The sequence below is a fragment of the Lissotriton vulgaris genome, unplaced genomic scaffold, assembly GCF_964263255.1.
Source record: "Lissotriton vulgaris unplaced genomic scaffold, aLisVul1.2 SCAFFOLD_262, whole genome shotgun sequence".
Classification (NCBI taxonomy): domain Eukaryota; kingdom Metazoa; phylum Chordata; class Amphibia; order Caudata; family Salamandridae; genus Lissotriton; species Lissotriton vulgaris.
The window spans coordinates 1,653,445-1,668,444 of record NW_028253771.1 but is presented as its reverse complement, the minus strand read 5'-3'; the positions used below and the strand labels follow the sequence as shown (position 1 = coordinate 1,668,444).

Genomic DNA, 15,000 nt, shown 5'->3' with positions numbered 1-15,000 from the left:
GGTCATCGAGAAAGTCCCAAATGTTAACTATTGAGGAAATCTTTTTAATAAAACACTGAATTGGGACCATTTGATAATAACCCGCCTCCAAAAGACAAGTAGATCGATAGAGGGCCTTTTCCGCTTCGCCAGTAAACTGGGTCAAAAAACAATAGCAGAGCTCAAGACCTTGTATAAATTCAAATGTTTGCCAGTAGCGACCTACGGGGCAGGGGTATGGGAATACCACAAAAGTGCACAAATACAAATTATGGAGAACAAATTTTTAAAACTGCTTTTATCTATTCCAAATAGTTCTCCAAATATTTTCTGTCATTCCGAGGTGGGTTTAGACTTCGTGAGTGATCGAATCCATGTGTCCTCACTTCCTCTATGGGGGAAAATATGGACCTCAGAAGATTTGCTGTTTTCAAAAGAAATCTTAAAAGATTGTATGAATCTCGATAAGGCTAAGATGATACCATGATTACATTATGTGAAGGAAACCTTTTTATAAAATAGGCCTGGAAATTTTTTATGAAAACCCTGATTCTAATAAACCGGACATGAAGATGGTCATCAAGAACGCATATTATACTGCCCTAGGTTTGTCCAGACAAGATAAACACGCGTCTGACCAAGTAGTTATACTACAGCAACAGTTTTTTTTGTCTTTTACAACACATACACAATGGCGTTTATATTTGACGAGACTTCAGTTTAATGCACTGCACTTTTTAGTGGCCTTCTCTAAGGAAGGGGGTTGGTGTGAGAGGCTACCCCCTTGCCCATGCAATAATGTAGTTTAACAAGGCACAGTGCACTTTGTGATTTTTTGCTCGCTCTATAAAGTCCCAGGAGATCGCTTTATTAAGCCTCTTGAGGGACATTCAACCATGCACATATAAGGAAGGTTTTGAGTATTTGAGATCGTTAACTGCTGCTATATTTAGTTCTATGCTCAGTTTTATCAGATATGCTTTTTTAATGAGGAATCACTACGAACTATGAATAAGTTTTACTGATTTTATGCTTTTGATATGATATATTGCGCTTTGCCTCTAAACCATTGAATATGAAATACCATTTGTGATTTGTATGTATGAATTTTTGAAATTGTATACTTTTATGATTTTTTTTATTCTAATAAAGTTATTTGAACTGAGTGCGTGGTGGGTGCGGGCGTCGTGGCGTTCACGGGGGCCAGAGGTCCTGGCACTGGGCGCGGTCCAGGCGCAGACTGGCGCGGACGAGCTTGCCTGCGGCGTGCCTTTGGTGTGACAGCGGTGCGCACGCTGCTGCGCGGCCGCTGCGTGCCCGCTGCGTGATCTCTATATGAGGGGCTGTAGGAGGGCGGAGCAGCTGGGAGCGGGGCGGCGAATGGGTTTGTGGGGGCGGGGCTGCAGGGGACGCAGAGGCGGGAAAAGCGAGGCAGGGGTTAAACAGAAGAAAAAGGGGGCAAAAGGGTCAATAACGACAAAACAACGCAACTATGGAATTACAAAAACGGGCAAGACAGCAATACAAACAGTATAAATGAGAGAAAAACGGGCAAGACACAGTGAGACAGACAATACTACAGGCATTAATGTAGCTGAATGAGCGGGGCACGAGCCTGCTTGTGATGGGCAGCAGCGGGTTCAGGGCACACATGTGGGGCTGTGTGGCGGCGAGGGGAGCGACCTGCCTGGTGACAGGGTCAAAGGTCCTCTATTTCTGGGCCAAGCTCTGCCGTGAAGTCCATGTATATATGGGGGATGGATTGGATCGCGCTGGTTCCTGATCCCTATGCCAAGCTCTCTGAGTCCGGATGGTCTGCTAATTTAACACTGCATAAAAATATACGGCCCTCATGAAGGGGGAGCAGTTAACAAGGAGTTTCACTGAAAGGTGTGTCAACGTTTTAATTGGCCTCTGTTGATTGCCTTAAGAGGAGGGGTCGAGGACATATGTTTCATTCCTCTTTTGCCATGGGGACTTTGGCTGCAAAATAGGCACCTTGTTTTCAATAACTAATGGACTATTTGGGTGATTGCTTACTCTGATTTTGGAACTTCTTGTACCAAATTTAAAACTCACAAAACTTTTCTTTAACACTCATTCAATTGATTAGAGAGATTTTGTCATGCTATAACTGAACGGGGTAATGCATTTTTTGCTGCAGATTCTGTATTGAATTGTTTAATCAAAGGCGAGGACGGCTTAACTGTGAGGAGAGTAACCAGTTAGAGCAGAAAAGGTGACCATGGCCTTCCTACAGCAATTGTGGTCCTGAGTTTCTCCGGTGGTTGGTAACAATAGTAACATATTAGCTCATCCCTCCATAATTAGTCATAATACCGAGGACTAAGGTGTATTTCCAGGGGAGAGGAGTTGCCTAACGGCAAGGGCGGTTGACCTCTAATCTGGGGAATCGGGTTCGAGTCTCGACAATGACCTAACGACAACGGCGGTTGACCTCTAATCTGGGGAATCTGGTTCGAGTCTCGACAATGACGATGAACATCTTGTGATTCTGGGTAAATCACTTAATCTCCCCGTGCCTAACAAAAACGAATGTGTCCTCATGTAAAGCAACTGGTGCTACCCAATTCGAGTGAATTTCACGCTATATAAAACTATGTAAAAAAAAAAAGTAATCTGACCAATATTAAAACGTTCAACTGTAACACTGACATAATAACACATTAACATGATACAAATAAATCCCCAAAACAGTGGTAACGGAGTCTTCTTTCCATATAATAGTATTAAAAAAGAAATCTTCACCCTTTCAACAGCCTGCAATTTATTGTTCTGTTAGAAAAAAACATATTTGCGTAATCAACACAAAAAAGCTATTGCAATATTATTTGATATAAATTTATTAAGTGATTAGTGTAAACATGTTCGTAAAAACAACTTATTTAAATTCCCCTAGAACAACCTAACCAGAGAATTACTAGTGTGGTAACTCAGTGGGTCAAAAAGATTCCTTGATATTCCCATGGAGGGGAGTGTGTCCTCTTTAATAAAATAGCATAGCAGAATCCAGCTCCAAATGGTGTCCACTTTTTGCCTACCTCTAGTGATCAGACAGGCCCACCCATTGAGTTTTGACTTCCCAATGGATATTTTAGCACTGATGGGTCAGAGGTCATCCACTGGAGGGAAGCACCTGAGGGCATTTGTTTACACTGACGTGATGTTCAAATCTGAAATCCTTTTTGTGTCTCATTTACTTGAAGTAACATAATGGAGTTTGAGCTGTTTACTCACCCAGCATCAGCAGGTCCATCTTTTTACAGATGAAACATACAGTGATTAACGTTGAGACTTTGCAGCAGCTTGGATGTCCTAAGCCATCAGCAACTCTACACGCAAGATTCCTGATTGGAAGTGCTTCAAGGGGATTGTCAATCAGAGTGTGACCTTGTGATGGGTGCTTCTAAGCAGTGCAAACCTCTTCTCTTCCACCAGGCTGTGTCTCAGTCCCTCCCAGGCAGGAGCTCTTCTCATGGCCACTCCTCTCACCTCAGTGTCACAGTTACAATGCTTTTTAGGTATTGACTGTGCGTGTCTACAATACTGGCATTGCATCCACAATGACTGCCTGTCGGCCTCATGAAGAGACGTGTAAATGCCCTTGGTGGAGACCACCAGCGAGAGAGCCCAAGAGCACATCTATAAACGTCGATGAGCTAAGCCTTGATACAACATGGCCGAAGGGAGCCTGGTCTGAGCTTGAAAAGTGTCACAACAATCATGGGGCAGTAACAAACTCATCCACAGTGATTTCAAAAGTACAGATCGCAGACATCAGCACCTACTTTCCAGGAAGTGTTTGTGCTTTGAAAGATAATGATAAGAATTTGGGTAGAACTATGGGTCCATTGCGACAATGGAGGACTCCATCTCTAAGACCACGACCCAATGTACACCGAAAGACCTTGAAGAGCTGCCAGATACATAGAAGGCTGAAGTCCTCCCCTGTGGGAGCCTCTGAAGCATACCAAGTTCAGTAGTGTGAATCGAGCTTCTTTGCTAGCTTCTGCAGGATATCCTTCATGTTTGCGAAGAGGGGGATCTTCTGGTCCACAATCTGCCAGCGGATGGAATTAGTGGATTTAAGATCAGGAAGATTCTGCAAGACATAGAAAGAACTTTACAGTAGAGCACTGGACCCGCTCCGCACAGAACACACTTTCAACATTGTGCCAATTTTCCCAAGGTATTAGATACCCACTTAAAGCAGCCAGATGCATCTATACACAATATAAAGTCAAGTGAATCAAGCCCAGCGTTCGCAACTGTCAAGATCCACCCATTGACCATACTCTCAGTCAACACCGGTTAATAAATCTTTGGTGCAATCAACACCACTCTGAGGTCGGCGTATGCAAAACTTTGAATTGTGGTCAACTATCAATGAGACACCCCACCAGACCAGGACAAGATCCTCTTCATTCAACCCGGAACACCGCAATCACAAGACCATCCCATATCATCTTTTATTAAAAAAAAACACAATGTTTTCCTTTCAAACCTTTAGATTGGGGTCACCAATTAAATGGACATAGAACACACCAAGGGCCAGGCTCCTCCATTCAACCGGCAAATTTAACAATAAGAGCAACCTTCTTCTCAGTGGTGGAAACCAGTGCACCATGCAAGTTCTTCTCTACAATCCACTACTGGCGATACCAACACTCTGGGTGACCCGCTATTGACAGCCCGTTAAAACCATTAATTGTGCCCTGCTATGCCAAATAGCTGTCTAAAAATGGGGGTTTCTTATCAATCTGAACAGGCATTAGTTACCAATACTAGTACAATAAACTCTTAAATTAATGGATAGATAAAAATATTAAGACGGTAATACAATGCATAGGGATTAGTCCACATTGGATAGGAAAAGGAATGGAAGTTCTCTTTCAATACTGTACACCACTGCACTTTATCACTTTGTGCTAGCAATAAAAAAAAACTATGTTTTTGTAATATTTCCTTATTGCTTTTGGGCACACTGGTTTAAATAAACAAGCCACTTCCCTTTTGCAATCCCCTTTCCGATAGGTAATCAAACTAACAATAGATTCCTCACCTTCAAAATACCTCCAGGGTCCAGATTTGATCTGGAGATTTTTTTCTCAGCAATTCCTGCAAGCCTCAGTAGCTGGTGTTGTGCTGCTCCGCATCAGCTTTATCCCTCGACGGAGGTGACATAGGGTCACAATATGACTGTTGCTTCCACATGACCGCGTCAGTTTCTTTCTGGTATCTGTTCACGCCGTCAGACACAAAGCCCTTAGGAATCCGATCTTGCCAGTGGGTAGGTGTCCAAGTTGGAAGCTTTTTAGTATGCACAAGAAGAGTACATTCCATAGGATGGGGAGGAGGGTGGATCAGTGAGGAATCTGTAGATAGAGATTCCATCACAAAGATGTGTTACCGAAAGTAAATAACTTGTTCTTCTGATGGAACCACAGATTATTTGCCTTGCGAATAGATAAAGCAGCACCTCCCCAGGTGGTGGGTCTGTGGAATGGCTCGGGTCAAAAAGCGCCCTCTCACTGGAGTAGGCTATCCAGGCAGCAGTGTTTCGTGAACCTGGGCACGGATGCCCATGCTGCAGCCTGGCACTCCAAAGCAGGCATTCTGCATGATTGCGCAGTGGTAGCAGCTTTGTCTCTGGTGGAATGAGCACACAGGCCTTATTGAGACTGTTTCTTGGCAATGTAATAGCAGAACTTTATACAAAGAACAATCCACCTGACGATAGCCCATTTCAGCACATCCCTTGCTTTCGGAGTCCCAGAGAAAGCCAGAAAGAGGTTATTGTCCACCCGGTGATCTTTAGTGTGATCAATGTAGAGAGGAAGGGCTGTCATAGGGTCTAAGCAATGGAGTCTCTCTTCCTCCTTGGATGGATGAGGAGGAGCGAAAAACGTTGGCAGGGTAACAGACTGCCCAATGTGAAAGTGTGTTAAACATTTTGAAACAAATGCTGCCATGGTACTTAGCCCCAATTTGTCTGGGAAGATTGTGGTGGACAGAAAGCACTTGCAGCTCACTCATGTGATGAGCGGACGTAATCGCAATGAGGAACACTGCCTTCAATGTGAGCAAACTCAAGCAGCAGCTGTGCATAGGCTTGAATGGAGTGCACAATAGGAATTTAAGAACCAGACTGAGGCTCCACTGGGGCATCACAAAGGGCTTTGGCTGGAACATATCGCCCAGCCCTTTCTACAATCACAGCACAACAGCCGACGTGAATCAAGATAGCTGATCAAGCAGCCACAGGCAAGCAGATAAACCTTTTACGGTTACCACAGCAAGGCCTTGCTGGGCTAAAGTCTAGGAAAAAAGAACATCAGACAACTGGGCCTATAAGGTGTTGAATATGGCTCGAGGAACACCAAACGCCACATTTCTCTCTGTGTCCTGAATAGAGGGTTTTGGTGGAGGGACACATGGATCCCGGAATGACATTTACCACTTTGGGAGGTACGTCAAAAGCAGTCAACTGTTGCTGTTCGATTTCCAATCATGGATGTGTAACAGGAGATCCTCCCAAAGAGGCAGCTGAATCAGAGAAAAGATGGTAATTGCCAGAAGTTCTGGGTACCACACTCCCCTGTCCCCATCAAGGAGTCACTAGGATGACTTGTGCCTGGTCGTTCCTGATCTGCTTCAGAGCGTTTGGCAAGAGAGGTAGAGGGGTGAATGTGTACAAGAGTCCCAAACTCCAGTCCAACTGAAAGGCATCTCTGAGGAAGACCTTTATTGTGCAAAAGCTTGAACGCTGTGTGTTCTCGGCAGATGTGAAAAGATGAAGACACCCATTTCTGGAAGGCATCCTGTGCCACCCCAGAATGTAGTTGCCATTTGTGATTTTCTAGACAATGCACTGTCATTTAAAGACCCTGCCAGGAGTTGTACAACCAGACAAGACTCCCTGACGATTCATTCTTGGCACAGGACCCACAACCTCAACTCCCCCTGTTTGCTGCAGTACTACATTGCGGTGGCGTTATCTGTAAGAAACAGTACCTGCACCTCCTTTATGGACTGGAGGAAAGCCTGCAAGCAAATCGCCTGCAACCCCCAACAAGTTACGTGAAGGTGGGTTTCAGCCAGAGACCAGAGTCCTCTGACTTCCCCCCTCTCCCAGATGGCTTCTCCAACCTAGCAATGATTCATCCACCATGACCGCCGTTAGTCCTGGGTGGCGTAGGGTATGGTCTGCATCCAGACCAGTTGCGGTCCAGTACTCACTACTCCAGATCTTGTGCAGTCTCTCCAACACTTGGATAGAATTTTCCTTGGTGCTCAGCCCACTGAGACTTCAGATCCCATTGCAGAGCCTGCATATGCCATCTGGCATAATACACTGAAGCCTCGGCCACTTTCACAGAGACCCAGATCAAGGATTGAAATATCAGGATTATAGCCTAAATATCCTGGACTCGTTGAGGTAAAGGGAAGGTTTGAAACATCATCATGTCCAGTATGGCTCCAAAGAAACAGAGTCTCTGTGAAGGAGTCAGGTGTGACTTTGGCACATTGCTGGTAAATTTCAGAGATCTCAACAGGTCGACTGTTGTCTGCAACGGTTTACAATTATTTGAGGTGAGAACACCTTTAACAAAAAGTTGTTTAGGTGTGGGAAGACTGGTATTCACAACCTCCTCAGAAGTCAGCTGTGTTAAATTCATCGTTCGTTTGCTCATCATGCCATCCAGTTTAGGCCCAGCCATATGCAAATCAGTCTTGAGCCTGTGCCTCATGGAAACAATCCAGACCAAACTGCCAAGCCAGGTCCTCCCTGGACCGGGAACAAGCATCCTGGGATCGGTTTCTGGGTATTACCGTTCATCAGCCAGGCTATCTTGAATCCAGTGGCACAGTGAGCAAGGGACTCATGTCTGGGCAAACCCAGCCCACTTAGCGTGAGAAGTGCTACGCAAACAAATGGACGGACTGCTGAATAAATCAAACGTTCACCCCAGTCAAGAGATCTGGGTTAAATCCATTATTCTTTTGCTCACCATGCCACCCCAATTTAGACCTAGTCATATGCAAATCAGTCTTGCCCCTGTGCCTCATGGGAACAGTCCAGACAGAACTGCCAAGCCAGGTCCACCCTGGACCAGAAACAAGCATCCTGGGAAATAGGCATCTTGCAAATCCAGTGCTACCGTCCAGGTGCCTGGATCTAGGGCAGACAGGCCTTGGGTCAAGGTGAGAATCTTGAACTTGCCATTCTTGATAAAGATGATCAGGGGCAGAGGTCCTTCTTTGGCACCAGAAAGTAGTAGGAGTAGCAGCCAGTCACTATCTCTGATGCGGTTACCCTCTCTATGGCTCTCTTCTCCAGGAAAATGTTAACTTCTTGACAGAGAATAGACAAGTATAGACAAGTCGGTTGCTGGAAGCCTTTATGGTATAGTCCACATACATGCCTGGAGGAGTGGAGAAGAAGTAGCATGGCATTACTGATTTTAATGATTCGTCAGATGTGATGCTTTGCCACCAGTAGTGGTAAAAATGTATCTGGCCTCCTATTGGGTGGGCGACAGTGTGTCACTTAAAGTAAATTAATGGGGTTTTGCAGCAGGGATATGGGGAAGTGGACAGTTTGTTGGGAGCCTAGACACTGGCAGTCATATCCCTGACCTCTTCCTTGAAAGGACTGGGAGGTCTGTGGCTGCAGAGGCAAGGTATGACATGGCATTTCTGCAACTCTCATTCAAAGTGCTTAAAGGTGCAATATTGTTGGGTAAACAGATATAACAGGTGATACAAGGCAAGTAGAGCATGCTTTTGCTTTGCTTTCTTTGAGCACTCTAGTGAGGAGTCTTCCTTTTCTCCAAAGAGATGAGTGCCATCAGATGGTATGTCATGAGGGGCTGTCCATCGTGACCATGTGCGATGTCGATGCACCATGCTGGTACCAGATGCCCTACGCAGTCAGTCAGTAATGATGTACTTTGCCATGTCTTGACCGTCCTGAATTATTTACTGGAGGTTGGTGCAGAGGTTGTCTGGGACTACGTGCAAAATCTGGATCACCATGTTCTGCAACCCATGGGAATAATGCCCAAGAAGGCAACGTTAGTTGATGGACAAAAGGGCAAGCTGGCAGAAGAGAACATTCTTTTCCTGAATGTCTTTATACATTTTCCACTCAACTAGATTCAGGTTGAGTGAGCTGGTGCAAGCCAGAATAATGCTCTCTGGTGTTAGGTGCTGCAGAAGCAAAGATGTGTCCCCTAGAGTTGGGCGGTGTCACCAGGCTGTTTGTCTGTTGGCAGGATCGCCCAAGTGCCAAAGAGGGTGTTTTCACTAAATGGGAATATTGTTTCTGTCAATGTCTACCCTGGCTGCATGACTTTACTAAGCACATTCATCACATTAATTTTAATCTCAACTGAGGCATCTGGAAATCGAGTACTTCTGATATTCTTCTAAATATCATGGTGAAAGAAGCAGATTCCTCCATAGAGGAGCCTGGTGGGGAATTAAGTCCAGTGTCTGGAGAAGTATCAATGCCACTGGCCTCCTGGAGGTTCAGAATCAGAAATAAATTCTTGTAATCATAGAGGTGTGATTCATCATCACCAATGTTGTGCTGTGGCTCTGGGGTAGAAATTCTATGTGGCAAACAAAGTTTGTTACAATCAAAATGCTGCGGCATAGGTGAAGGTGGGTGTGACTTTGATCAGTGTCACAGTAGATTCGCTTCTGCACACAAAAGGACTATTCATTAACCTCTGGTGCCAGTTACATTGCTGCCTGAGAGGATGCATGGGGGACTCTTTTGGTAGTCTGGGGCGGGAGAGGGGTCGGAGTAAGCACTATTTTTAAAGTCAAGACGGGCCTTGGAGTGGGGTTGAGAGGCAGTCAGCTTCTGCGAGGACTCTGTTGGCGTTAACCCCATTAGAGGCCCCCTTGAAACAATGGGGCTTAACAGCCCACCAGTGGAATCCAGAAGGGTACCAAAAATTACCTGCATAACCTTTTTGAATAACTTTGTGAACTTGCTGTGATGTCGCCAATTTTTATTTTATTTTAAGAGTTTTCTATAGCGCGTAAAAAAACCCTTAGGTATCAGAGCGCTTTACATTATATGAGGTAGTTATAGACAAGAATTTGTAGATTTTTCAATATTAAGAGGTAGGTACATAAAGTAGCAATATATAGACATTATACATTAAACGTTATACAGTAAAAATATGTACAGGGTATGACAGTGAGATTTTATATCAATAGTTATTCAGAAAATATATATGCAAGATGTGATATATATTTGAGTCTGGCTAAAATATCCCAAGTGTCTATTATTTGTGTAGCTTTTTGTTTTCAATCCTTTTTCAAGCGTCCTATTGACCAGGGCCCAGCCTATGGAAGGAACTCATTTATTAGGAAGTTCTTCGTTTCCCTCTTAAAGGATGTAGTGTCTGGAATTTTTCTTATGCTCGGCGGAAGTGAATTCCAGATCCTTGGTGCTGCTCCCGAGAAGGCTCTATCGTACGTTTTCTTCTTGAAGATGGCTGGTCTCAGCACCAGCTCCTTTGCACTCCTGGCCGGTCTGTTTCCTCCGGATATTTTAATTTTCTGAGCCAGGTACTTAGGTGTGTTGTGGTGTATCGCTTTGTGGGTTATGCATGCCATTTTTAGCTGGATTCTGGCTTCGTAAGGTAGCCAGTTTAATGCTTTCAGGTGCGGTGATATGTGGTCAAATTTTCTCGATCCGGTTATCAGTCTTGCAGCTGCATTGAGACATGCATTTAGAGGTGCTGTTGATATTTTTGGGAGCCCTGCTAGCGTTGTACATCCATATTCAATCCTTGAGATGACTGGTGATTGTACTGCCAGTATGAGATCCGGCTTGGATATGAATGGTTTCATTTTTCTAATGTAGTTCAGGTGATAGCGTGCGCTTTTTGCCATAGCTTTGATGTGGGCTTTCATGTTTAGGTTCTCATCAAATGTGATTCCTAATGATTTCGCTGAGCCAACTAGTGTAGGGGTGCAGTTTAACGATGTTATCCTATTGCACCATTCTTTCCCTTCTGTGTGTTTCTTTGGTGGTGTGATTAGTAGGAATTCAGTTTTTTGCGCATTTAGTTTCAAATGATTGTCAGTTAGCCATTGTAACGATATTTTTAAGGCTTCATTCATTCTCTTGACGTCCTCCATGGATGTTATCTTGATGTAAATCTGCGTATCATCCGCATACATGTGATAGGATATTTTTGAATTTTGAAGGATTTCTGTGAGGTTCAATGTAAAGGTTAAATACTGATGGAGATAACGTAGAGCCTTGAGGGACTCCAATTGAGTTAGGGCTTGGTGTTGAGTGTGATTGATTGACCAAAAATCTTTGCGTTCTATTCTGAAGGAATGATTCAAACCATTTTAGCACATTTCCTGACAAACCCATTCTGTCATCGAGCCTGTTCAATAATTTCTCATGATTTACCGTATCAAATGCTGATGATAGGTCTAGGAGGATAAGAAGACATGTCTGATTAAGGTCTAATGCCTGTAGCGCATCAACAATATGAAAGATCGCTGTCTCAGTGCTATGTTCTGTTCTGAATCCGGACTGACAATCGTCCAGTAGCGAGAAGTTAGTGATGTGTTGGCTTAATTGGTTTTGAACACATTTCTCAATTAGTTTGGTAAGAATCGGGATGTTGGTCACTGGGCGAAAGTTATTTGGATCTGCTGGGTCCGCTGAGGGTTTTTTGATGATGGGAACGACTTGACCAGTTTTTAGGCAATCTGGAAGGGTCCCTTGGGATAGGGAGGCGTTTATAATTTTCGTCCATATGGGAATCACAATATGATTTATTTCTTTGATGCACTTTGATGGGAGTGGATCGTTATAGTGGTTGTTGGGTTTGATGTCTGATAGTGTTTTGGCGACGGTATTTTGGTCAAGTATCTTGAAGTTATCCCAATGCGCCATGTTCTTTGTGATCTGGGTGTTATCCGAGGTGATATTAGCTGTTTGCGGTGTAAGGTTGTCCGTATTATCAATGTTGTCACCTTCTTTTCTGAGCTCTCTTTCCAGAGTATTAGCCTTGTTTGTGAAGAAGGTTGAGAACTCTTCACAACTTAGTTGAGTTTTTGTCATTCCTTGGGCAGTTTTGGCCACTTTATTAGATTGCTGTTTTAATATCTCGAATAGTTTCCGCGGCCTATTTTTGGCATTATCTAATTCGGATCTAATAAATTCCTTTTTAGAATTTAGGATCTTTTTATTGTATTCGCTTTGGATTCTTCTGAGGGTATTCAGTTCGAGCGTTGTTGGGTGTTGTCTCCATTTTCTTTCCGCCTGTCTCAGTTTCCGCCTTGCTTCATTCAGTGTTCCATTGAACCATAGATTTTTGATCTCTGTTCTTTTCAGTTTTAGTGGCATTGTGGTATTGACTATGTTCGACACTGTTGTAGTGTAATGATTCGTAAGATCCTCCACTTTCAGCATATTGTTTGGTGGGTTTAGGTTCTTCTCACAACTTTCTATTAGTAATTTCATATTCGGATCTTTGGTATCTCGCATCCATTTCTTGTGTCTGGTAGGTTGTCTGGTTTTGGTATTTTTCATATTGTTTATCAGGAAGGTTATGGCATGGTGATCTGACCAGTCGCATGGCTCAATTGCTGTAATTGAGGTATTGTTCGTCTTTGAAATTAGGGTAAATACGAGAGGTACCCCTTAACTAGAGTCAAGGGAAATAGGGTTGACTAACCAGTAAAATAAAGTGTTCCCTTGAGCTTAAATGAGTGGGAGAAGCCAGAGGGTCAAGGAAAAACAATTACAAAATATAAGTATATATAAAGAATTCTTACAATTTATTTGAAACCCACTCAACACAGATAAAACAATAAAAGGTTTTTTTGACATTCAATTTTGGCCAGCAAGATTGAATCACAAGGACAGAAAAGACTGTAAGACATGGAATTTGTGCAATACTGGTTGTATATTCGGACTCTATTAACACCTAAGCTATGTGCACTATAATACAGGATATCAGCAAAGATGTCGAGATCCTGAATTATACTGGGTGAAGCGTCGACGCGTTTCGGTGGTTTTCCAAATTTTTGTCCACCTTTATCAAGACACCTTTTAGTTTCTGTCGAGGTATTGGGGTCAATATAATTGCCCTTGGAGTCCGTATGCGAGGGTTGAATTGAATTTTTATATTAATCCATTGTTGGACGCAAATTATTAAAACTGTATATCTGGGTCGTGCTACCAATATGGTGCTCCTGTTGATATAGGTACGTGGGCATACAGTCAGTTCAGAATTTTTGTGCCCAATGTGTGTTGCTGCTCTTCTCTACAATGTTAAAATCCAGAAGCGCCTAAGTCTTGTCCTTGCCGAGTTAGATTCAGTTTCTCTAATAATCCGCAAAGGACTGCTCACTTCTCTGGTTACGGTTAGTCTTTAAGTTGTAGAACCAGAGGCATTAACGTCATGTCCTCGTGTTATGGGATTCTTTTCCTGTTTCACGACGGACTGCCTGCTTCTCTGGTTCCACGGGAAATTATCCAGTCTAACGTGGCTCCCTTCATGTGTGTTGGTTGTGTGCATGCTTGGTTAAGGTTTAGCTCCTCTAGAAGGTCTTTAAGAGCATTGACCTGTTTGTCATCTTTATCATTCCAGTGCAAATTAAAGTCTCCTAGAACAATGTTGTTAGTTTCGGCATTGGAGTTGGTAGTGATGATTTCCATTAATTGATCTATGAAAGATGTATTATTGCCTGGAGGGTGGTAGATCGCATGCAGGTTGCATCTTTGATTCTCTGCTGAGGACCGAGGAACTCATCCTAGATCAGTACTAGTGCGGGAGTCGGTTCAATAGTGACTTGAGGTACCCTGGTATCCATGAAATGGCTTCTGATGAGTGGCAGGAAAAAGGGAAGACATGTTTTTATGTCTTGTGTTTCTTCTTCTTTGACTTACTTGGAGTAGGATAAAGATCTCTCTTGGGAGTGGCCTCAGCATCAAGAATGCATCCGTGACTTATATTGGGACCGAGCCTTCTATAGTGCTCAGCAAAGTAGAGTTCGGCATTGTGGTTCTAGATGGTCTTCAGGATCATCTGAGATCAATCGGTCACAACGTTGAGACGTGCAAGGAGCTGAGACACTGGAAACAGACCATGTGCAGGTCTGTCACTGAAATCTGGTTGTGGGAATCCCTAAAGGGTTTGAACCCAGTTGTTTTAAGGGAAGATGTGTCCCTTGCATACTGGTAAAAGTTTGTAAAATGTTTTCGGTTAAGTGACAGAAATCAAGGGAACAAGCTTGGGATCCACACCATAAGGTGCAGAAAGAAAGGGACTGATGTTGTGCAGTGGTACAGTAATAGTGTGGCACTGACTTCACATTCAGGGCAGGACAGAGCTGATGAAGACTACATGACGCCACCTACCTGCATGCAGTGGAATATCTGAGAAATAAATCTGCAGATCCAGTCTGGAGATATTCACAAGGTGAGGAATCTACTGTTAGAAGCATCCAGTGGCATGAGTCGATGTCTGGTTGAACAGCAGAATGGAGAGACCAGATCCTACATATGGTAATCCAGGTGGCGAGGATGGGAGACAGCCGCCTATTGTTTTTCCTTCACCTTCTACTGGCACTTTGGAGAGAAAAAGATCCCTTCTTGGAGGGTTTTACTTTGGTGAGATACTAATACTTAACCAAGATTTATCTTCGGTGTGCCCTGTGAGAAATTGGGGCTGATAGATTCCTACATGACGCGGCCCAACCAGAGTTGCTTTGGAGAGAACAGTGTTGGGAACCCTAGTAAACTGTGGCAATTTCTAAAGATACATTTTTTCTGGGATGTTCTTTTTGCTCGGACGGGAGAAGTAGTGACTTTTGTTTCTTCCCTAGAATATATTAAACTGAAAAATTTGTGTTTTGATGTTTTTCTATTTTGAATAGGTCATCGTAATGGAAATAAATGTCAAAATGTTGGTCACTGAAGTTCTTTTGTATCCCAAAATGTTGTTT

General features: G+C 43.5%; 1 protein-coding gene across 1 annotated transcript in view; it reads right to left on the bottom strand.

Annotated features, from left to right (window-relative positions):
• Positions 1-2,753: 2,753 nt before the first annotated feature.
• The window catches only part of LOC147660770 (transient receptor potential cation channel subfamily M member 2-like), a 979,384-nt gene continuing 967,137 nt past the window's right edge, over positions 2,754-15,000 (bottom strand). The window contains exon 35 of the mRNA XM_086951478.1: positions 2,754-4,102. Coding sequence (XP_086807604.1) covers positions 3,977-4,102 — 126 coding nt within the window. The 3' untranslated portion in view covers positions 2,754-3,976. The remainder of the gene's footprint in view (positions 4,103-15,000) is intronic.